The sequence below is a fragment of the Schistocerca nitens genome, chromosome 2 (genome assembly GCF_023898315.1).
Source record: "Schistocerca nitens isolate TAMUIC-IGC-003100 chromosome 2, iqSchNite1.1, whole genome shotgun sequence".
Lineage (NCBI taxonomy): Eukaryota > Metazoa > Arthropoda > Insecta > Orthoptera > Acrididae > Schistocerca > Schistocerca nitens.
This window is the reverse complement of record NC_064615.1, coordinates 754,252,989-754,278,613: the sequence shown is the minus strand read 5'-3', so window position 1 is coordinate 754,278,613 and position 25,625 is coordinate 754,252,989. Positions and strand designations below refer to the sequence as shown.

The 25,625-nt window shown below is 43.2% G+C and overlaps 1 protein-coding gene across 1 annotated transcript in view; it reads right to left on the bottom strand.

Annotated features, from left to right (window-relative positions):
• The window catches only part of LOC126235306 (adenylate cyclase type 3), a 628,591-nt gene that overhangs the window by 104,966 nt on the left and 498,000 nt on the right, over positions 1-25,625 (bottom strand). The window contains exons 12-13 of the mRNA XM_049944030.1: positions 19,173-19,453; positions 13,848-13,923 (exon numbers count right to left, since the gene is read on the bottom strand). Of these exons, the coding sequence (XP_049799987.1) occupies positions 13,848-13,923; positions 19,173-19,453 (357 nt within the window). The remainder of the gene's footprint in view (positions 1-13,847; positions 13,924-19,172; positions 19,454-25,625) is intronic.

Here is a 25,625-nt window from a genome sequence, read left to right as displayed (position 1 = left end):
AGCTTTTCGTCATAGAGGGTGATTATAATTAAACTTTCGCTATTTGAGAGGGCCACCAGAAAAACGAGTGATCGTAAAACAATGAAACTTTGTGGAAACATTTCTAAGGATACGCTTAAGATAATTAATGATTACCAGCTGAAACAAACGCATTACAGTTTCCACATGAGAGGGTAAAATTTGTTAATTGCGTACCGTGTTTAGATTCTAGGTTATAAACGTTGCTCAATGTGATGACCAGCTACAGACTGCTCTACTGCTGCCCGAAACAACGGTAGACCATGGAACATTTAACTGTCGTGAAAGCTCGTGCGGCCGGCCGCGGTGGTCTAGCGGTTCTGGCGCTGCAGTCCGGAACCGCGGGACTGCTACGGTCGCAGGTTCGAATCCTACCTCGGGCATGGGTGTGTGTGATGTCCTTAGGTTAGTTAGGTTTAAGTATTTCTAAGTTCTAGAGGACTTACGACCTAAGATGTTGAGTCCCATAGTGCTCAGAGCCATTTGAACCATTTTTGAAAGCTCGTGCGCTGCTTGATGATCCCACATTGCGTCCAGTATTCTCAGCCAACAGTAACTTAAACAATTTGTGGCCTTATTGGCCGTCGGTCTCTACCAGGGGCAATTCCCTACTCTCTAGTTAATTCGAATTTCCGAATCGTGTTCTTCAATCCCGGCGCGGGAAGAGGCTCTCCGTTATTCCTTTAATGTGTCGATATTCGTGACGAGCAGCAGCACTATTGCCTTTGTTTTGATAAAATAGTTTAATGCGTAAAGTATCAGTATCAGCGCCTAACGCCAAGTCATAATATTGACGTACTAACAACGCAAGTTGTGCAGCTCACAGTCTGAACATCATTCCTACAAATTGTGTACCCATGCGGTAGTTTTCCGTCGACACAGATCAAATAGCAAAAATTTCATTATAACTACCCTCTTTTTCTGATACAAAGAGAGGTCAAATCTTTGGCATGAGGGCATCATACTGACAGATCTCACAAATAGTTGGCTATACTAGAACGGCTCCAGACCAAGTGCTGACTTCCCAGAACGACTGCACCACAGATCATAGAACTGTTCGACTGTCCCCCCATAGACGGATGACAACGACTGAAGTCTGGGCAGAGCATCAGCATGAACCATCGGGAACATATTACTGGAAGTTGGGTTGAGGTCTCGAGTTGCCACGCGCCATTTATAATTGACACTGTACCACAGACAACAGAGGCTTGCATGCAGTAGAGTCAAAGGCAATTGGGACACTGAGTGACTTTCTTTGGTGTTCAATGATGAATCTTGATTCTGTATGTGGCGGTCAGATAGACACTATTGTGACTGTACGCGAAGTGACAAAAGGGCACAGGAAGCGACGATTCTCAAGACTCATACACATTCAGCCCTGAAATCATGATGCGGAGAGCTATTGGATATGAAAGACAGATTCGGTAACTAATGGAGGGAGGCTTAATGCCCGTTTATGACAACAATACTAAGCCCTGTAGTAACACAATTTATGATCAACACAGCAACTTGGATACTCCAACAGGACAAAGCAAGACCCGTCTCTGCAGTTCACACGACGAATGCCTCGAGGAATGAACATATTCTTGATTGGCTACGTAGTCTCTTAAAGTGTCACCCATAGAGCACGTCTGGGAGAAGACATACAGTTTCATACCAGGCTTCAGCCTGCAATCTTCGTGAGATAACTTAGCAAATGTTTCATACATGGCAACAAATTCCTCAAGATGACATCTGGAGGCTATTTGTTTCCATGCCACAAGAATACAACAGTGCACTCGTGCCCGAAAGGGATCGCACTTTATACTGATGTTGATAATTATGATCGATTCTGAATGGAAAGAGAGTGTAATTATTTAATCCTCGTTGTATGATGAACATCTCCACAAGTACTGATAAATCCGGACCAGTGCTTCGTGGTGTAACACTTTCCGTTTTTGTCAGCGTACACTGAGGTGACAAAAGTCATGCAATACTCCCTAATATCGAGTTGGACCTCCTATTGCCCTTCATGGTGCAACAACTCCAGCAACTCGACGTGGCAAGGACTCAACAAGTCGTTAGAAGACTACACAAGTAATGAGCCGTGATGCCTCTAAAGCCGTTCATAATTGCGACAGCGTTGCCGGTGCAGGATATTGTGCACGAACTGATCTCTCGATTAAGTCCCATAAATGTTTGATTGGTTTCATGTCGGGCGATCTGTATGGTCAAACCATTCGCTTCAGTTATCCAGAATGTTCTCCGAAACCAATCATGAACAGGTGTGGCACTATGACAAGGCGCATCTTTGTTTGGGGACATGAAGTCCCAGAATAGCTGTAAATGATCTCCAAATACCCGCACATAACCATTTACAGTCAATGATCGGTTCAGTAGGAGCAGAGGACTCAATCCATTCCATGTAAACGCAGCCCACACCATTGTGGAGCCACCACCAGCTTGCACACTGCCTTGTTGACAATTTGGGTCCATGGCATCGTGATGTCTGCGTCACGCTCGAACCGTACCATCAGCTCTTATCAACTGAAATCGGGACTCGTCTGGCCAGGCCACGGTCTTCTAATCGTCTATGGCCCAGCCGGTATGGTCACGAAGCCAGGAGAGGCGATGTCGTGTCGTTAGCAGATGCACTCGCGTAGGTCATCAACAATCATAGCCTATAAACGCCAAACTTAGCCTCACTGTTGTAACGGACATGTTCGTCGCACGTCCCACATTGATTTCTGCGCTAAATTCATGTAGCACTGACAACTCCACGCAAGCGCTGATGACCGCGTAGTTGAGCGCTCCCCCCCCCCTTCCCCCCAAACCAAACCAAACCAAACCATCATCCAACGCCATGCAAACGCCGCTGCTCTCGGTCGTTCAGTGAAGGCTGTCAGCCACTGTGTTGTCCGTGTTGAGAGATACTGCGTTAGCTTTGGTATTCTCGGCACGCTCTGCCCGGGGACTGGCTTTTTGTGTTGTCATTATAATTTCATCATTATTTCATTCGTGGCAGTGGTTACATTGGATTGTGAAAAAATTGGACTGTGTGAAAATTGGGACTTTTTAAGGGCGCTGATGACCGCGCAGTTGAGCACCCCACAAACAGAAACATCATCGGCACAATCTTGGCACTGTGGATCTCTAAATATTGAATTCTCTAACGATTTCTGAAATGAAATGTGTCATATGTCTAGCCCAACTACCATTTCGCGTTCAAAGTCTGTTAATTTCCGTCGGGGGGCATAATGACGTCGAAACCTTTTCACCTGAATCACCCGAGTACAAATGACGGCTGCACCAATGCACTGCCCCTTTTACTTATGTAGGCGATACTACCGCCATCTGTATATGTGCATATCACTATCCCATGACTTGTGTCACCTCATGGTGTAACGCATCATTGTTAGTGTAGGAACAATTTTCAACAGATCGTACTGAAGAAGGAGACACAGCATAACAGAACAATCGACAGTATGTCCAAATCATGGAAAGTAGAAAAAAGTAATAAAAATATTAGCTGGTCTCGGCTGCGTTTTAGTAACAATAGTTACAATCTAGATGCTAAATCCAACTGGGTACTTACAAGTATTCCAAGGTTCTATTGTAGATTATCTACATTCTTATATGGGGTAGCAACCGCTGGATTTTTGAGTCTTCTGAAAAGAATGCTGACACTTTTGGAAGTAAAAGGTTTGTGTTCTCCCCCGTAATTCTAAGGTGAAAACTTTTTGCCACTTCATCAAAGATTCTTGTTTTTTCGTAAAGTCAAACGTTCTTTCGTGAGCAGCATTTGAGATAATATATACTTCATTTACGATGTTCCTGACAAATTTTCATTCATCTCAAAATACCTGCGAATACACTCAGTATTACCTACATTTGCAAAGAGTTTACTCGTCTCGGATTTAAAGAACAGACGGTAACTGCTTTATAAAGTGATTTTTAAACTAACCATATGAGATCTCTTATAGCTTCAACACCAGCTTCATAGTTTCAAATCTCAAAATAACTGATTTATATCTTTTCCACTGTTTCCCGTTGCCCAGTTACACTTGAAAACGTTTCTGCTGTATCAGAAGAAAAGCGCCAATGTTTTGCAAATCCTATGGAGAACCTATAGCCATCTACAAAAGCCTCACTCAGAAGTGTGGAAATAAAGCAACAACCTCACTCAGTACTGATTGAAAGAGGATCTGCTAACTTTTAATTTGTTACTTAGGACCCCCTTTGAGGAATATTTCTGATGTGTTTAATAGAGAGCTTAACTGACATCCCATAAAAGATTGACACAACTACGAGGACATTATTTGGTGTCAGTTATTTAAAAGAGTAGCCAGTTTTGTGTACCATTATGATATCGCTGAAATTTTTAAATCTATTGTTGACTACCATGTGGAAGTTGCAGTCGGGGAAAATAACGTTCTCAGAATGAAATGCTAACTCTTAATTCGACAAACAACATGCTCGAAATAAAATGAGGCATTAAAAATAAGCTGATAAACTAAGATAACTGAATCTCATAATTACGAAATTGCCCTGTACTGAAGGTGATACGTAGCCTTTCAAATTTTGCTACGAAATCCATCCCGATATTCCCTCCTACTATTAAATCTCACAGACTCCTCATTTCACATTGCTTGTTAACGCTCCACTCACCTCTTTCCTTATTACTCCAATTACATTACGGAACACATACATCCTTCCCGTGATCCATATGCGAATGGAACCGGAAGAAGCAATAATGACCGATACAGTGGGAAGAAGGGCACTATATGATGCTCTTCACAGAGGTTTGCAGAATATGGATGTAGATGTAGACGGAAACTGCCTTGTTGACATCCAACTATCCCTCTTAAAATTTTTAAAATATGTGTTCCTTCTGTTTTAGGAATTCAGTGGCTGCTGTTTCCTTGACTTAAATGATTGTTTGACAGGTTCGAATCCTGCCTCGGGCATGGATGTGTTTGATGTCCTTAGGTTAGTTTGGTTTAAGTAGTTCTAAGTTATAGGGGACTGATGACCTCAGCAGTGAAGTCCCATAGTGCTCAGAGCCATTTGAACCATTTTACTGAATATGCTGTCGGTAACGGGCTATATGGATGAAACACCAACGAAGGAAAAGAAAGTGCATTTTGAAACCCCTAGCAGTTCATCAAGTTCCCTATGTTCCTTTTACACATCAAACACCTACAAAATTCCTGTCGCTCCATCTAATTGCTACAACGGAACTCAGTTGTCTGACCACTGTCGCCTTGCACCTCCGTATTTACAGGGTGGAGAAAAATTGTGTCACGAAATTTTAATCCTGTATGGCTGATTCCAGTAGGAACCAAAATTACTAATGTTGTGCAGGTCGACAACGCACCATTTTTAAACTACGGAAACTGTGCGCCATGCGCTCCGATTGGCCGTGGGATTGCCCTGTCGCCGTTCATCGGCTGACGGGCAGTGCTATGGTTGTCGGTTCACCCATACAAACGTCCCTCGCCCCGTCACTGCCCCAATGTGATACACGTGTTGAACAGGTCTTGCTGTTTGCCTCCACTTCACGTCAGAGGCATTCATACGTAAGCTTCGCTTCGGAGCACACACACGTCACCTGCAATTTAGTCATGCAGTCAGTGGCGGATCTAAAAATTTTACGCCCCTAGGCACACTATATTATATGCCCCCCCCCAAAAAAAAGACATATTTTAAATAATAACTATTACCCGATTACTTCACAATTGACGTTTTGGGTGGGAGCGCTGTGAGCTGTTTCCGTACTTTGCTATTCGTTATTCTGAATGACGCGTCAGCGGTCTAGTTGCGCTCAACAAATTGTTAATATGGTTCCGGAACTGCACTTGGTGTACGGCAGCGGATAAAGCAAACTTAAAACTGCATTCTGTTAATACATTCTTCTGTCGAAAGATAACATAAACGAAGACAAGGATAATTAACTTTTCTTTTATGGCCTAAAAATTCAGCAGAGCGTGTAGTAGACAACGGATTTTTGTTATACATTCACTTTTAATATGTTTTTTTTACACGAAACCGTTGAAAAAGAAAATAAATTTGTGTAACGATCTAAAAATTGAAGCGAAGGTGTCATACATTAGAAATTAATACGTACGTTTACAGAGATGCGTTCAAAATTAAAATTAAACTGTCGTTTTACGATCTAATAACTTGACTATGTAGCAGATAAAAAAAAACACGTTCGGTATTAATACGTGAATCTATAGGAAAGCGTAAGAAATGAAAATGAAAATGAAATAGAGATTTCGGTGCTCGAACTAACAACTAAATACAGACGAACAAACACAGAACTGGATTTGCTATTACATAATTTCAGAGACTAGTGTGGAAAAATGAAAATTGTTTTATAATCTAATAGTTTACTTGTAAAGCATTAGGGTCTGCGTAGCTAGGTGCTGCATAATAAGTGTACACAATACCTTTAATCCATGTAAGGGCTGAACAGTTTTTAAACTGCAGCTCCTTCTCTCACCATATCTCTTTCTAACGCCATTAGCAAAGCTTTTACGTATTTATGGACAGAACTGAACTACGTTATTTATTAACACTTTTTCATCTGAGTGTATTCTGCTGTAATATAGCTTTCCGCGATAACTATACATTTCAGCAGACGCCAAGAATACGCATCAGCTATACACTACAGTATCAGTATGACTTGACTGTACAGCACCGAGCGGCCTGGGTCATTCTGGTATTTTTTAGTATTGTCGGGCGCCTTCGGTCTCGTCTGCACGTACACGAGGTTTAGTTCCTCGTTCTGCCATCGGCAATTGTAAAATAAACAGGTAATATGTAGTTTGTAAATCCAATGAATGTGCTCTAAGTTATAGTAAAAATCACATTATAATCTTAAATTTTTAGAACTAATATGAATAAATAAACAAACTCACCAGTCAGTAAAGTTTGCGTCTGGCTTTGGCGGCAGAAAACTTGTTGATCATATCTTCATAGTTCAGACGGTTATCAGTTAGGAGGTCGGCTTCGATGTGAAGAATGGACAAGGCGTTCCATCTCTCCTCAGACAACGTAGAATGTAGGTGCGATTTTCAGGGGTCCCAGTATTTTCATGGGGAAAATATGGTAAGGTTAAGTAGAAGCCGACAACATTCTCGGAATAATAACGTTTCAAACATTGTAGTGTAGATTGCCGTCCTGACAGCTTACTTCAAAATATTTTGAACAATCATGAAAATGATACCAGACAGAAACCCAATGTTAAATTTCCATTCAGTCGCCAAGTAAACTATGTATATTTGCAAGCTTCTATTGTCGATTTTCCTTCTTAACGCTTATTTAAACTAGGAAGTTGTTTGACAATATTAAAAATTTTTTTCGTTTGTAAGCGCAGTTATTTTAAAACGTAAAAATGAGTACAGAGCAAAAAACGCCGGCCCCCTTAAGGTCCCGCCGCTAGGCCCACGCCTAGTGGGCCTATAAGTAAATGCGCCACTGCATACAGTAAGAATGGCGGCACAGTATTCGTTTGAAGAACAACGAGATATGGTATTTGTTTGTGGACAAGTCGACGGAAATGCGCATGCAGCTCGGCGGTTTTATGTAGAACGGTACCCAGCAAGACGCCACCCACACCCGCAAACATCTACAGCATTTCACTGGCGACTTGGCGAAACAGGCTGGTTAGCGGGAAATCATGGTGATGCTGGAAGACCTCGAATACGACGGGATGGTGCATTTGAAGAGACTGTTCTCGAGCACTTCGAGGAAGCACCTACGACAAGTACTCGAACGGTTGGACACATGAGAGTAACTCATCAGTTAGTCTGAGAGGTCTTGAGGGATGACGGCCAGCATCCATTTAGTTTCAACCCTGTCCAAGATCTCAATCTTGTGGCGGACTATGAACACAGGCCAGGGATTTACCGGTGGTTTCTGCGACGTGTTGCACGAGATCCCCACTTCCCCGCCATTTTGTTGTTTACCAACGAGTGCACCTTCCATTGGGATGGCCTTTACAACACTCGAAACTTTCGTTGGTGGGCAAGGGGAAATCCTGAAATCACGTACGTCCACTTACACCAGGAACGATTTTCGCTCAACATTTGGGCATCTGTTGTGGGTGACCATCTGATTGGGCCGGTCTGTCTACCTCCTCGACTTACTGGGGCAAATTACCTTCCCTTTTTGCAAGAAACTCTACCCGGTCTGCTGGAAGATGTTCCCCTGGATATACGGCTATGCATGCGGTTGCAGCATGATGGGGCTCCCGCACATAACAGTCGTGCTGCGCGTGGATGTTTAAAAGAAATCTTCGACGCCCGGGTAATTGGCAGAGATGCTCGTAGACATGGGCCCCGCCAGCACCAGACCTCACGTCAACGGACTTTTTCCTGTGGGGATTCTTCAAGGTTCCAGTTCGCCCACCCGGACGCAAACCACCTAGAAACGAAGAGGAATTAATGGATCGCATTCACCATGCCGCCAATCACATCAGGGTAATGCCAGGAATCTCTTAAAGAGTTCGACAAAACACCGTTCGATGTTACCAAGCTTGCATCGCATCAGAGGGTCGCCAGTTCGAGCATCTGCTTTAAGTAAATAATGTCCCAGTTACAAAAAAGGCCCTTTTCAGGGCCGACACATTTTGTAAAAGACTTCCTGTACGCAAATTAACAGCTATTGACGGGTTTGTTCCCCGTCGTCTTATCATGAAACTACAATGGATGTGTCGGAAGCCCGGCGGATTCGCCCCCAGGATCCCAGAGTGGAAGGCTGGCGCATTACCAGCCAGCGTGCGGGCCGCCTTGAATACATCGCGATCTCAGGCAGGCATAGCATTCGCAGTCATGAGTTGTCCAGAGCTTCCGGCAACAGAGCAATCTCGCGGCAAATCGGAGCGCGTGGCGCCAAGATTCCATAGTTTAAAAATTGTGCGTTGTCGACCTAAACAACATTATTAATTTTGGTTCCTGCTGGCATCAGCTGTCCAGGACTAAAATTTCGTGACAATTTTTCTCCACCCTGCACATTTAACAGATTCCCAATGCCATATCACGAAATACATTCAGACCCATGTTTCTTATTAGTTGTAATCCAACTAGTCCCTCTTTCTTACGATTCTATCCAGATTTCGTGATTCAGAGTCCGTCATGCTACAAGAACTGCCGACGTTCATGTTTTCCCTCTTCAAAAAGCCCTTCACGTAACACAGTTTTATGTTTGAACTCAGATGTTTCGTTCCTACTATCGCCCTCAACTTCCACTGGACGATTGAAACATTGTACTTCAAAACTACAATTCTCTTCTAGTAACAAACACTCATTACGCAAAGTTTCGATTCGGACCCAGTGGCGTATCCCAGTGCTGCTCTGTAAGCTACACGATCAGTTTACCTCAAGGTGGTACGGAATACCATATAGCAAAGAGTTGAAATAGTAATCCGTCTTTCACGTGGGTAATTTGTACTAGCAGCACCTAAAAGAAGACAAGGAAGGTTATGGATGTTTCTGATGCAGAATAAATTTTAGTCTCTGTTAAAACAGTGTATTTTGCCAGTACTAGATCTTCTCAACGACAACTACAAGGATCAGCCTTTAATGTGCTGGTCAAGATGTAATTACATGTGACGGTTACCGTATATCTGTGAAATTACATCAAACGTTGTTCCGTACTAATAACACCTTATATTCACGAAATTGTCACGAGCAGAATGGAAAATAACTGTCATGTGCAGTCTTCGGGATACAAGCGCCAGTGGCCCTGAATGAACATGTTTTACTAGTTTCAGTTTGTTGAATCTACACACAGGATAGCACCAATTCCCTGTAGCCTCTGACACTGCGATGAATAATTGTTTTGACTTCATACTGCGTAGCCTTTAACGTGTGCAAAATGCTAATTTCCAGTTTATAAACTTCTCGAGAAGTCAATGGAGTGATAAGGTGATGCAAGATGGAGTGAATAAATCAAAGTATCCAAACCCAAACTGAATGTTCATTCTATATTAGTTGCATCCAGCATTAGTTCTTGGCCATAGCTGTATCATTTCCTGTACGTAAAGAGTGTGGAACTGCGTATTTCATTAATATGGAATCCAAACTCGGACTTTCTACGAATATGAGGGGTCCTAAATATCGTGAGGATTTCTGACAGCCGTTTGAGTACATTCTTTGGACTAACGAAATTAATCTCCCAAAGAAATATTAACACAGTTTTCACGCTACAGAAAATAGCTATAAATAATAACCAAAAACAGTAATCAGGCTTATTGTGAAGGTATGTTTAAAACATCTAGGATTTCAACTACACCATGTGAGTACATACACGAATCATTTATGCGCGTGGAAAATAATTTTGATTACTACTGGACAAGCAACCCTTCCGTGACCTTGGAAAAGGACTTACAACGAACTTATGTGTAACAAGAAAAAATAAAAATAAAATTCAAAATAGCATTTTCTAACAAGTATTAATTGTACACTAAACTGCCCAAGAGGTTATTAAAGTGAACTTATTTAAAAAAGCAGTTGTAAGGTACCTGTTAAGCAATGAATTCTATAAATATGCTACTTAAATCTTAAATAAATCTGTGTAGGCGCTTTCTAAAAACTGTAACACAAGTAGTTCATATTAATAAAACATCTCCGATATTTCATATCGAAGTTCCGCACTATAATGTTTCTTTTTTGGAAAGATTTACTGCAAAACTCTGCAATGGATATTATTAAAGTCTTGTCCTCTTTCTCTGTTCAATATGTCAATAATAACGGAAGGTTGATGACTCAGTTTTTCAGACAAGCAAATGGGAAATTGTGCTACACGAAACCGGAACTAAGTATCTTCTTATTCTTGCCATCAGGTGCAGATCCACTGGATGGGAGGAAGGGGAGGGAAGGGGTCTGCCATGGGGTTTATGACGTGCCCCCCCCCCCCCCCTCAGAAACGTTTCAGTAAAAGTCTTTCAATTTTTATGCTATACATCAATTTTCAGAATTCACTGTCGGAGAATAACACTTCAGTACGTCTCAAATATAACAAGGAATCATACAGGGTGAAGAAAGTCTCGCGCACTCGGACTTCGCTGTGCGATTCCACACATACTAACAATATAGAAATGTCAAAAAATTTCGTCCTCCTCATGCTTCCGGCATTAAATGGACGTTAAGGATTGGCAGTCTGGCAACACTGTAGTCACTTGTATGGTAACTACTTCTGTCAGCCTATCGGAGTAATGCTGTGCAGGTGGTGCAGGGGATAGTGTTGTGGACTAGTATATAGTGGGGCTAGGGTTCAATTCTGGGTGAGATTATTTGTTTTTATTTGATAAATGTAAGTTGCGTGGTACGGTATCTGGCGTCTTAATTGTCATACAGCGATTACAGTGGGTCTTCTACAAAACATCTGCACTTACGTACTACGAACACAGAAACTGAAGTACAATCGTTTTCATTGGTCATCTTTTAAAGAAACATTTTGCACGTCGTGGACGCAAATTGTTTCGCACCACTACAACTATTAGTTTCCAAACTTGTTTTCTATGTCCTGTCCCCCAATGATCCCCTCGATTAGTACCTACTATTATTCTTGTGACGTTCAGGTCCATTACATTTCGTTAGGGCCTTCCGTAACCAGTAGGTCTAGCAACGTGCTCAACAAATAATTTCCAAACTCGGTTACCATTCGTATATATTTTCACCATAGAACCAGTAATTATGCCTTTCAACACTGAATCTGGTAAGCGCTTGCTGTTTAGTATCTCCATGCGTTACTACTACTACTACAACGACCACTATTACGACCGATGGAAATGTAGAAACATCACGTCAGTTACCGTTAAGGAAACAGTTTGATTCGATAACGAAAATTTCACAATTAACAGTGTCGCGACGAATCATGCACAAGAAGAACTGTAAGTGAGGTGATTGCGCGTTAGGTGGAACAGTCCGCCGTGACTAATTAGCGCTGTTCACCAGAAAGGGACTAGTTGCTAGCGGAGTAACTCGCCCGTGACGGACTCCATGTACATCCGTACACATGTCGTATTATTTTCTAGCGGTATTCTAAAACAGTGAGGCAAACGTATAGCATACACAAACGACGAGTATGTGGATATGTTTCTTGTCCTTCGTGCACATGATAACCGCGCTGGTGTTGTCTCTGGTGAATATGCAGCTAGATATCCTGGTCGACGTCATCCACATAAAAATGTGCTTCGCCTTCGGGGGACAGATTCTCTCCTTCCAGCATCGCGTCACAGAGATCATACACAGACTCGCCGTACTCCAGCTGCAGGGGAAGCTATTCTGGAGGTCACACATCAAGAACCCCAGCGAAGTACAATTAGCGTAGCAAGGCAGCTGCTGATGCAATTCAGCGAATGGTTCCAAGAACAACAGGGAGCAAACGAATACTTCATGGACACTGTAATACGGTCGGATGAAGCAGTCTTCACTCGTGAGAGTGTCTTCAACATGCACAATGCCCTCCGTTCGTGTGACATCAACCCGCACACCACCCGCAACTATGAATATCAAATTCGCTTTGGCATCAACATCTGGGACAGAGTACTGGGAGACAGGAGTTGGGGTCCCTACAGGTTGCCTGACCGGTTGAGGCACAAGGTATCATGCACTCCTTTCAGACTACCTGTCTGACGCACTAGAAGATGTCTCACTTTATGATCGGCAGAGGTTGTGGTCCCAACATGAAGGTGCACGTCCACATCTTGGGATTAATATGCGACGATATTTAGACAGGACATTTCCAGGGAAACGGATCGGACGGGGACGTTCAGCTGCAAGGCCTCCGCGTTTACATGGCCTAAAAACCCTGAATTTCTTCCTGTGGGGACACTTGAAGGAGCATGTGGAAGAACTGATAGAGCGTTTTCAGCTGGTGTTCATCTGTGGATGCAGCGCAATGTTTAAACGTGCCGGGGAGTCTCTTTGAGCATCTGCTCTGAAGACAACGTATCCTTTCGTAAACGTCATGAAAATTATTATTATTATCACAGGTTGCTAATGTGTTACATCTGGGCGGACGTACTGCAGTGCACGTAATACAAACGACCAGTAGTTGTTATTTAACGGTGCAATTATCTTCTGCGTCTTCAAACTGATACTATTTTTGAAGTTATTCTGTCCTATGACAGGCCATTTGTTTCAACTGTCTATTTCTGACTTGCCTGACCACGGTTTTGTTACTTTCACTGATACAAAACACTGTACTATGTAAATGTCGGATACGTATGGCTTAAAAAATGGTGTATACTGCAGTATTATATGACAGAATGAAACTGGCAAATAAAAACAAATACGCGTCAACCCACAACCGAACCTTCGACCTCATGCATGCTAACCCAAAACGCTATCCGCTGCACCATCTGCACAGCCCTGCCACAGGTAGTTACCGTGTATGTGGGTACAGTGTTGACAGAGCGCCAATCTGTAACTGCCGGAAAGATGGGCAGAACGAAACTTCGTAGAGACATTTTTGTATTGCTAGTACGTGAGAAAGCGCGCTGCAGAGTGCGAGTGGGCGAATTTTTCTTCACCCTGTACATATTAAACCTATATTTAACACAGGACACTTTTCAGTGGTCTGTTAAGAGCATAATTTTTATTAATCTGATAAACATTTTGTATATTTTGTTGTTTTTATTATCAAAATCCTAGGCTCCTCTGACACGTTAAATATGGGGCTGACGGCAAATTATATTTTGTGAGGGTAGGAGGGTGACAGTGAAACATTTTGAACTGAACGCTAGATCCTCACCTGTGGCAGTAGGCATACGGAATGTCTTTACTGATAACTGACAGAACTTTTAGTTGATGCTGAGGAGGTACGTGGCAGGTACTCACGTGCCTGGCGACGAATGCGAGGGCCAAGGTGACAGCCAGCAGCAGCACTCCCAGGGACAGCTCGGCCGGCGCAGAGCTGCAACGGAAACCACAACACGTGTCTCGACAAGCAGCCACTAGGAGTCATTTTCATCTGCCGTGTTAAAGCATTATAAGTCTAATTAAAACATTTATTACCCAAAGTGTCTGTTAGTTTCATAATATTGAGGGCTGTTTGGGATGAAACTTGTTTCGGTAAATTGTAGCGTAGTATTATCTAACCAGGCCTATTCAGTAGGCGAGCTCGAGCGCGGGAAAATGGGCTAACCAGACGTCATTATGTGGCGCAGGGGATGTGCAAACTGTGCGTTGTTTTCAGAGGAATGACCGTGTGCTAAGTTGGCCATGGGCTTAAACACTAGGCGGCCTACTTAAACTGGACATTGCTTAAAGCGGATTTTAAAATTGGTGTAAAGCAACATTACGACCGGATCAGGAACTTCACAGTGAAGATCACACACACCAGTATCAATTTATAACACGTCAGTGCAGGATGACTAGCTACATAGAGCTACAGTGTGACAGGCAGTTGCGTGATAAGTTTCACAATTTGAAAATTGAATACTCGTGCAAAAATTATCTTCAACATTAATTTTCACGACTTCACTGGTTTTCAGCTACGGTTATTTCAACGTTTGGACCTACACACTTGTGCGAGTAACTTTTTCCGCAGTGAAGAGCAAGGGATCTACTCCCAGAAGCTGACTGACGGACTTCAAATTAAAAGCTTATTATCAAATTAGTGGTGCTCAGAAAGCGGTGGCAGACACTGATGCTTTAGTGAAAAGTAAAATCAGCAGTATTCATTGACATCCAGTGCTTCTATGTTTGACTTGTCAATAAAATTGTCACGAAATACAAGTTGGTGTCAACTTAAACCAAGTCCGAAAACGCGATTCACCATAAGGCCGCACCAGTCATAAGAAATAGCGTGTTACAGACTTGGCTGTCAATTAAAAGAAATGTAAGTTTTATTTTAATGTCAATTCTCATCAATAAAACTGTATTAGGACATAAATTTGCTGCGGAAAGCATTAATTATACACCGTGAAGCGATAAATTTCCGTAGGACTATTATTAGTAGCCACAGAACTGAGTTTGTCGTGCCGAACTGCTTTGTTTAGATTCCCCCTCCTGACCCCCCTCTTCCTGCACCATTACTCAGCGTGAGCCGGGCGGTTTCTAACTGCTGAGGTGTGAATGACAATCAATTCTCACTAGTAGATGGGTGGAATGTCCTGATCTAGACATGAAATGATTTGCTGTCTATTGACTAAGACTATATTGTTTTAATTATTTAGTTCGTTTTACTGCTATTTCAAACTAGCCTCGAATGTTAATTTTCATGGTTGCTCATGCGAGCTAGTTAAATACTGTGCTGGAACTGCTCTTCCATTCCCAGCGCAGGGAGTCAAGTGTTAATTCTTGTCGTGTACATGACTTCTGAGTACCTGTAAATTCTAATTTATGTAACAAAAAGATGTTGTAAAGTACATGGCTTGTTGGCATTGTACGTTAACTAAAGCAGTTTCAGACATACCGTAATATTCTTAAAGGTGCACTCGCGTTCATCTGTCTGATTCATTACACTTAGTTAAGGTTAGGTTTGGTGTTGAATTAACAACGTTCCCTGGAGCAGGCGGCATTCATTTTGTGTGCTATTCTTAGATATTTAGACGGTACTTTCGTTATTTAGCCTAACAGAAGTGAGATTTTAAATAGCTTCTTAGAACATCTGAATTCAATCCACACGAATATTTGATTCATAGTGCAGGTGGACAAGGATGGTTGTCTTCCCTTCCTTGATGTGTTAGTAGGGAAGAGGACCTTCAGGCTGACGGTTGTCATCATCCGGCTCAACATGAAAGAAAAGGAAGGAAGATTAGTAGTTCACGTTCCCTTGACAACTAGGTCATCACAGACGGAGCACGGGGTCGGATTAAGAAAGTATGGGTAAGGAAATCGGCCGTTCCCTTTCGTCCTCCCGAATGCGAGTCCAGTGTGTTGACCACTGCGCTGCTTCACTCGGTGGTTCAGCGAGAAAGGGTACTTCGTACCATGGTTTATAGGACCCACGCCACATCAGACCATGAAAGTTTGTCAGCTCAGTTACCCCACCTCGAAGTCATCTTCGCCAGAATGGTTATGGTGAAAGAAAGATCAAAAGGGTCTTGCGCTATTGAACAACCGTGAAATGCGTGAGCGACGAAAATAACGAGGTGGCACTCAAGTCTACGACCTTCTCCCCTTGCCAGGTGACATTTCCAACAGGAATTGTCATATTCTGCGGAAACACGATGTGAGGTATGTTTTTCGACCACCATATAAAACTACCACCGTTTTAGAGTCTCTATGAGATGATTTTATTTTGCGTAAGGCTAGTGTCCGCCGTATCCCTCACAGTTATGACATGTCATACACTGGTCAAACTACCAGGAGCGTGGAGGAGCTGTGTGTTGTGCACAAACGTTGCACACACAACAGCCCAGAAACTCTGCTATGGGAGAATATCGTTTTCGGTTCGGAGAGATGAACCTATATTTCATCACACGTGACAATGTTCGGCAAAAAAATTCTCACGATCAGCCTTGTAATGCGCAAGGAGTTTCGCACAGATGGTCCTTCGTTGCTCTCTATGGTCATCTGGTAGGCTGTGAAGAACCCGGCGGGCGAGCAACTTTGAGTACCTCCACTGACAGACGAGTGTGCAGCACTACTAGGAGAGACGTTCAGTGAGCAGCGAGGTGATTGATTGTGATACGTCGACCACCTCGAATGGAGTGTCTGCAAGTTCCAACATTGCAGGAGTGACAGCTGTATGCAGCTGGCCGGCACGTGCGAGATCGGACAGGTTCGCACGACCTTACTGAGATGATGACCGCCGCCTCGTCCAAAGATTCACCGTGCTGATAGGCGTCCGTAGGCATATTGCAAGCGTCTGTGAATATTTATTTGTGATGCTCTGGTTTTCTGCAGAAAGAAACTCAATGACATCTTTCGGCTTGGATCACAACTCCACTATAGTAGCCATTTTGAAGGCTACATTTAGCGTCGCCACCTACCGCAGCTCGATGAAATTTTAGGAGCTGAAGCGGGAATATTCCATATTGTCCCACAACAAATTCTGTATTTTTCAACAGAAACTGGCCGAGAAAGAAGAGTGTTGCAATGCTTATTGAAAGCCCTCGTAACAACATAAGGATTCTAACGTGCACTTTCGGCTGTTGGCATAGTGTTATTAAGGAAACGTGGGAGTCTAAATTAACAAGTGATGTCATAGATAAAGATGGAGGTTTTTCCCTTAAATTCTGAATGCAGTCCTGCTCTATTCCTGCTTAAACAACATAGGGACAGATGTAAGGCTACTTGCTCACTCCGCATCTCGTGGTCGTGCGGTAGCGTTCTCGCTTCCCACGCCCAGGTTCCCGGGTTCGATTCCCGGCGGGGTCAGGGATTTTCTCTGCCTCGTGATGGCTGGGTGTTGTGTGCTGTCCTTAGGTTAGTTAGGTTTAACTAGTTCTAAGTACTAGGGGACTTATGACCACGGCAGTTGAGTCCCATAGTGCTCAGAGCCATTTGAACCATTTGAACTTGCTCACTTCCTGGTAATTAATATTCACTACCAATAACTCCTGACGTTTGTCGCCTATGGTTGTGTTTTGGTGCTAGCTGTTTAAGGTGTGTTTGTTGTCTTTCTACATATGCCTTAGATACCGAGGTTTTGAATTTCTTTGTGCAGTGCTTTCGAGGTGTATTTGTGACTTGAAAATGATTGGTTGTGTACTAGTCGAAATATCGGCGATTGTCGAAGACGTCATCTAGCTGCATTCCTGAAAGTTGTATAAACGCTTTGTCTGTTTTAGTACTTAGATGCGAGATTACAAAGAGCAGCTGCGTTAATAAATAAATTTAGCCTGCGACTCCAGATTTCTTAAAGGACGGCCGTTTACTGCTGCTTTAGACTGTGGAACGCGGCCTAGATTCTTATGATAGAAAAGAAGCGTTTTTTGCCACTTTGTGTGGGCTTGCTAAAAGGAGAAGGATTCATCGTCTACTGGTGAAGTAAGGAACAGTTCAATGGCGTTTCAACGTGTGATTGATGTACGATAAATTACGTAATTTTTGTCTCGCGGGACCTTTGAAGAATGGGAGACGTTGTGGCTCAGAAGCAGCATTAATGTAGCAACATACTCTACACCTCCCGCCGCCTTGATCCCCCTCACCCCCTGGTTGCTTCTCCCGTCCCCGCCACCTGCCACGCCTTTACAGTTGTGTCCCCCCAACCCTCTATGTCTACACCCTTCATCTCCTTTCCCAAGGTGGTTTCCATCAACTCCCCCTCCCGGATGATGCCCTCTCTCCATTTATCCCTCCTATCAACTCTGATCCTCAGCCCCCCCCTCCTTTCCTCCATCCTTTCCCTGGGCTCCCTCTTCCCCCCCTTCCATCCTGAGTTTTATCCCCGCCTAACCTCTCCCTACCTCCCCTCTCCCCACCCCCCACAGTCCTTTTGTATTTCCCCTCCTCTGCCTTTCCCACTCCCTGTCGTGTCTGCCCAGCACCCCCACCCCTCTTATGGGTCCTCATACTCCATTGGTTCCTTTACCCCCTCCCCCCTTCGCTTTTCCTCTCCTTCCATCCTTTTTTATTTTCCCATCATCTGTCCAGTTACCCCCCACCTGCTCTCGGCTGTGGTATGACATTTGCCAACCTCTTAGTGCAGTGTTCCAGTGAATGTTCAGTGTTGTTTCGTCTTTCCAAGTGTTGCGAACAGAAACCATGCTGTCGCTGGGTGTGAATTTTATGTCTTTTGCGAACAGAAACCAGACTGTCGCCGTGTTTTTTAATTGTCTGTCTATTATTTTATCTGTCTGCTTCACATGTATTTTATTAGCATCATCGTCCCTTTGTTTATGTTTTAAGTTCCACGATTTTTTCGCCGTGTTACCATTTAAGTCTCCGATTTTATCGCCTGTTTTTATTATATATTCTCTTCACCTTTTTAAAACAAAGTATGTAGGCTGAAGAGCGGCATACTAAGCTGCTGCCAGCCCGCCCCCTTCGGGGGAATCGAAATTCAATAAAGAAAAAAAAGTACTCATTTGTTTGTCTGTACATGTACATCAGATCTACTTTCCGTCCCATGTGGCTAATTCCTTTGGAGGCGTCGTTTTCTTTTTGTCTCAAAAGTGTATTAGCGCAGCTTGTGTAACGTGTGAGGGCCATCTGGCATGGGCCACTCTGGAAGTTGGCGGGACAGACAGGCAGAGGGAGCAGGCGGCTTACTTGGGCCAGTTGCTCCTGGCGATGGCCTCCTCGCAGCGCAGCGCGGGCGCCAGCAGCGTGCAGTTGAGCGCGACGTGCGCGGCGGCCAGCAGCGCCAGCAGCAGCGCCTTGTAGCCGTGCGCCAGCTGCACCGGCAGCGAGGCCGCCACCAGCGCCAGCACGCAGAACGACGACACGTAGCTGGGCAGCAGGCACGCGTCCCACGGCCCGTGCCGCAGCATGCCCGTGCAGTTGCTCGCCACCGCAGACCACGTGCCTTCCTCCGGCGACACGCACGGCACCTACAGACGAAAAGCCACTTAATACTGGTGAGCAAATAGGAAGGCGTTGATATGCAGTGGCTAAAGTGGTGTCCAAGTAAGCAGGCGGGTGTACGAGGTGTGTGATAAAATTTTGAAATTGACAATTGACTCTGACAACGCCGCAAGCGATCTGACAACGCTGTGTTGTTCTACTTGTGTACGCTGGTCTGTTAATCCTTTCGAAATGCTCAGTCTCATTTTCAGCTCGCCATCCCCTGTGGCCGACCGGTTCTAGACCTTTCAGTCCGGAACCGCGCTGCTGCTACGGTCGCAGGTTCGAATCCCGCCTCGGGCATGGATGTGTGTGATGTCCTTAGGTTAGTTAGGTTTAAGCAGTTCTAAGTCTAGGGGACTGATGATCTCAGATGTTAAGTCCCACAGTGCTTAGAGCCATCTGAACCATTTTCATCTCCGTACAGCAATCACATGATTTTTTTAGAGTGCCATCAGTGGAACTGTGTTTTTGTTGTGTATTATAGAAACAGAATAGTGGAATTGAGACCAACTTTATGCCCTCAAGTTTTGTGTTAAACTTGAGGAGTCAACGATTGCGACTTTTGAAAAGTAGAAACAGGTCTATAGGAAACATTCTTTATAAAGAGTACAATTTTTTCGCTTGCATTAATCATTTCTGGAAGACAGTGAACACGTTGAGGATGAACCTCATTTAAGGAGACCTTCAACTTCAAAAATCGGTGAAAACATCAGACGTGTGCATGCTCTTGTGTGAAAAGAGCCGTGTTTAACATTAGGTGTGATTGGTTACCAGTTAAACACTTTCATACCTTGCACCAAATGTTGACCAAAGTTTTGCACATGCGAAGGGTTGTGCCAAACTGGTGCCAAAAAACCACACAACTGAGCAGGACAGTCAATGAAATGCATGCGTTGGTCTTGTTGAGAGGACTACCAATGGCCACGAATCGCCCATCCCCGTGATCACAGGTGGTCATTCCTGGATGTTTGAGTAGCACCCTGAGACAAAGTGGTTAATCTGCGAGTCGCACACTCGGACATCTCCTCATCTGGAACAGTCTCGAATGAACAAATCGAAGATCACTACAAAGCTGATTTTCTTTTTTGACACTAGGGTTATTGTGCATAAAGAATTTGTTCCTCCAGGACAAACTGTCAACCAAGTGTTTACAAAGATTCCTCGAAAGAGCCGGGAAAATGGTCAACCGAATGACACTGAACAGTGCAGACAAGTGGTTGCTACATCATGAAAACGCCTCCTGTCACATGACCACTTCAATCACGGTTTGGCTGAGTAACTGGGTGAGGGGGGGCTTATGGGACTAAACAGCGAGGTCATTAGTCCTGCAATTCCAAAGTTACATATGTCCGCTAAAAGTGGACGAATCCAGTCAGAGGAGTCAAACTATAAAATGACGAAGTTGAAATATACATTCCAGAAGGTATAAAAAGATGGCCCAAATCTAAAAAGTTGGAAAACAGAGGGATAAAAGAGTGGTCTTTGGAAGGGGACAAAAACACACGCTTTCTGCGGACACTGGGCATTGCATAATGTGGTGAGTAGTATTTGTTCGGTTGAGTCCAGCTATACATTGCAAGAAATTATAAGTATGTACCGAGTCATGATTCTTAGGAGCGACAGCGATAATACTATGGAACTTATGCGAAGGAAAGCCTAGCAGCCCAGACATGTATACTGTAGAATATCTTTTCCTTACAAATCATTCCCCACTTTATTATTTACAGAACATTGATAGCCTGCTACTGAATTTTTCAAAGACAAATTGATGGAATAATATTCGATGACACTGGACCATGCTGCTAGTCCTGAAGCCTCTGAGACACCCTTTCTTTTATCGAGACAAAAAATGTCAGCGTGGTATGGGCTGAGGATGGGTGGCAGTCGGGAGCTGTCTGTGGAGGGCGCAGCTGATTGAAAGAACATAGTCATGTCTGGCAAGGAGCATCTCATGAGAGGGTGGCTGCAGAGCCCTCAGTACATGGCAGTTGTGTGGCGTTGTCCTCGGTGGCCAGAACACTGCAGACCCTGACATTATGGAAGTTGTTTGAGCACATGGCCTGCTCTCGATGGTGGTGGTGGTGGTGGTGGTGGTGGTGGTGGTGGCAGTCATAGCGGCAGTGATGGCAGCAGTTGTTGCAAAAGCAGTGATGGTGGTGGTGGTTCAAAATGGTTCAAATGGCTCTGAGCACTATGGTACTTAACATCTGAGGTCATCAGTCCCCCAGAACGTAGAACTATTTAAACCTAACTAACCTAAGGACATCACACACATCCATGCCCGAGGCAGGATTCGAACCTGCGACCGTAGCGGTCGCGCGGTTCCAGACTGAATGTGGTGGTGGTGGTGGTGGCAGCAATGGCGGCAGGTATGGTAAATGTGGACTGGGGCAGTGGGGCAGTGGAGTTGATGTGGCCTTCATTTAAAATAAAGATGCAGTTATACCCAACCTATTCTACTACATACAGCAGGAACTGCTCAGTCTTGTATTTATGATAATCTGCATATGTATTTGGACATAACTGTAATTGTTTTAATGAGCACACTAACTAGCAGTTTTTGAATTTCTCACCGTTGTTACAGTGAGCTATGTACACTATTACAATAAAACACAACAACAGTTGTTTTAATAAAGGAGCTGTCATGCATTTTATAGTTAGCAGAATCTAGGACACATGATTTTTTAGCATGATACTGGTGTAAGCATATCATAAATATCCCTAAAACATGGATTTTTTAAATTTAAGCGTTTTCACACAGTAACAACATAGAAGCTGACTCACGCAATAATTCACAATAGCAGCCATTTGGCTAACGCACCGATCTCCCACTATCTTGGATCTTCCATGTTTGATTATGAAGTCATACTTCGGGGATAAATCTGGCAACCCTGTACACTGCACAAGCTCACCCAACAAATAGGACGACGCTATATACCCCAGTTATTAAATTTCCCGCCACTTACCTCTCACCTGGTCGAACTAGAAGGGCGGCAGAATGGGGCAGGATAGAGGAGAATAAGAGATGTGAGATCTGGTAACAATGCAGGATGTGTCAGTGTCCTCTTTGTTCCATTACTACCTATAGGTAATGATGTTTCTATCGAAATGATTAATCTGAAAAAAATATACAAAAGTAATATTCAAAATTATTTCCAGAATCTTTATCAGAGAATATAATTATGAGAATAGACAAGAAAATGAATAAGAAAATAAATTAATGCACCAAAAAACTGAATGGGTTGGGAAGTGTATTTATGTCTGTAATGAAAATGAAGTTGAGATACATAGAATATGTTTTTTCTCTCCTTTTTTAATTCCAAGATAAAATAATCTAATGCGGGTGGGTAACACTGGAAAACATGCATGAGCACGCTGGATACGTATAGCTGACGATCGTATTGAATGAAGAAGTACAGAGAAAGCTTTTGGCCAACACCATTTGGTTGATAATAACGATGATATATTCAAATAATTTTATAGCTGTTCCGATTAGATCTCCAACTCTTACTATGGAAGAAGGTTCATTTGAGCCTTCCGTTCGTTACTAAGCAAACTCTGCAAATGTCAACTGACTCCTAAATGTATAACTTCCGAATTAAAAATATACTTAATGAGTCTCCATTTCTACACTTTATTTGAATCCTTGGACTGAAAGTAGTAATGTTAAATGTAGATAGCCTGCTATTGGTATAGCCAGCAGAAAATTGAGATTCTTCATAAATGTTACTCCAGTAAAATTACGAGTAATAATACGAAAATTAATAGATGAACAGTAGATATTTAGTGCAACTAGGAAGGATTATCGATTTTTAAAAGTAGTGACCATCTCGTTAATTTCATAGTTTTAAATTTATCCAGAATAAACACACACTATCTGTAGCTGTTCAGTTTCCATCATTAAAACAGTCCCTAACAGAAATATCTTCCCTGCTAACATGTACAGTACCTTAACTAGTTTCATACACCTGAATCTTTTACTTCATAATGAAATCCATAGAACACGACGACTGAATGACAGCGTGAATGAAAGGATGCAAAACCAATTAAAATATGTTAGGAACATTAAATTAAATACGAAACTGTAATGCACAAGAAGTAAAGTCTTAGCAAGCAAACTCTGCAAATGTCAACTCATTCCTAAATGTAGAACTTCTGAATTAAAAGCATATTTCAAGAGTCTCAATTCCTACACTTACGTTCTAGAAAACCTAGAAGTTATGAATCAACGTAGTTGCTGCGAATGATAAACTTATGCCAAAGAAATCTTTAGTACTTCATGTTTTATACTCTATGTCTCGGACGTTTGTCATCTGCAAATGCAAAAATGTTTCTATGCATTTATCACACTTATTGACAGAGTATAGATTGTCTATTGCACTGCACACTGAGACACGTGTGAATCTTGTAGACTTAAACGAAAGAACGTGTTAAAGGGTCGCTGACAGATGGAGGTGCGGTGGAGACGAAGGCCGTCTCTGGACGAGTCGGCGGCCCGGTGCGGGTAATTGGACTGCCACTCTAGACGCCGCCGGCAGCTACCGAAGATGTCACGGGGCTTTCGCAACGAAACGCTGCGCGATGCGCGCTATCAGAAATCCCATTTCCTGGCCTCAGATGCTCTTTCCACCTGTCCTGCTTGGAACGCTGGCTGGAAAAGCAATACTTGATGTCCGAAACTAGACTGCATGCTGTGGAATGCTCGAGATGGGGAGATTGTTTATGACTATAACTTTTATTTTCAATAAACTGAGGACGAGCTTCAACAATTGCAGCAATCGCTTCTTACTGTGATAAGATTTTGATTAAATATTTATTTTTTCTACCCGTGTTTCTGGTTATTAAGCCGTCGCCTAGCATAGCTGACTTGTATGATGTAGTGTTTTATAGTACAAACATAAGTAGCTACGAATTTATAGTCATTAAAAGAGTAATCCGCAACAATAAATATATAGCGTAATGCATCCACAATCAGAGAACACTAAAACAAATAATTGATAAATCGATTAAAAATATTGAACTACATATTCAGTCATGTTTGGCAATATTTAGCAATGGTAAGTAACTGAAGTCTGTTTGCTGATTTATAAGCTGTTCGGGATGGTTCTTGCAGAGCCTCTTGATGCCAAGCAGTGATAATTTCTGTTCATTTGCCCAGAGTGCAGTTTTTCTACGAGGGCTAGTAGGCAATTAAGGAACGATCGGTTACGAAATGGAAACCACAATGAAAATCCGGGGAAGCTTTGCACAGACGTGCTGTGAAGTCTGTCTAGTATGCCCGTTGATAATGTCACGTCCTTGTCAGTTCTGAGCGCACAGTGAGAGCGTAAAGTTGCCAAGGAAAAAGTGTCCTCCGCGAAGTATGGGTGCCTGCCGTGAGATTTCGCCTGATTTCATGCAATCCCACGTAACGTAACCATCATCCATTTCCTTCTTCGTGACTGTTCTCTGTCGCAACTACAGGGACAATGAGTGTGAAGTGTTTAATCATCCACCAAACAGCCCGTAATTGGCGCCCTCTGATCTCTGCTTAAATGAACAGCTGACTATGAAGACAATATTCTAGCACAGACAACAACCTACAGTCCAGCGTAGAAAACTGGCGGAAAGCACAGGAGGCTGTTTTCTATGAAGAGGGTATTGGGCAATTGGTACAACACTACGACTGACGTTTAAGTCGGAGCGGTGATTGTGTAGAAAAGTAGCTGGAAGGTGTAGCTAAGCGCTGCAAATAGAACAGGTTTGATTTTCACTGTTGTTTCCATTTTGCGGCCGACCGTTCCTTACTTTACTAATAGTCCTCGTACATCTGCAAACAATACTCACCAGCCCAATCCTGTCGACAGCACTTTTAATAAAATATTAAAATAAGATAAACACTGGAATATGAACCATCTGTGTCCCCAAAGGTTCTCAAACACAAGTACATTAGTATTTGTTGGTAGACTCACTACACTGAGTACCAAAATATACAACACTCTGAAGAAAAAGATATGTAGCCATCTACTTTACTACAGAGACAACAGGCAGAAATTTGCTTGTTGTTGTTGTTGTCTTCAGCCCTGAGACTGGTCTGATGCAGCTCTCCATGCTACTCCTCTATCCTGTGCAAGCTTCTTCATCTCCCAGTACTTACTGCAACGTACATCCTTCTGA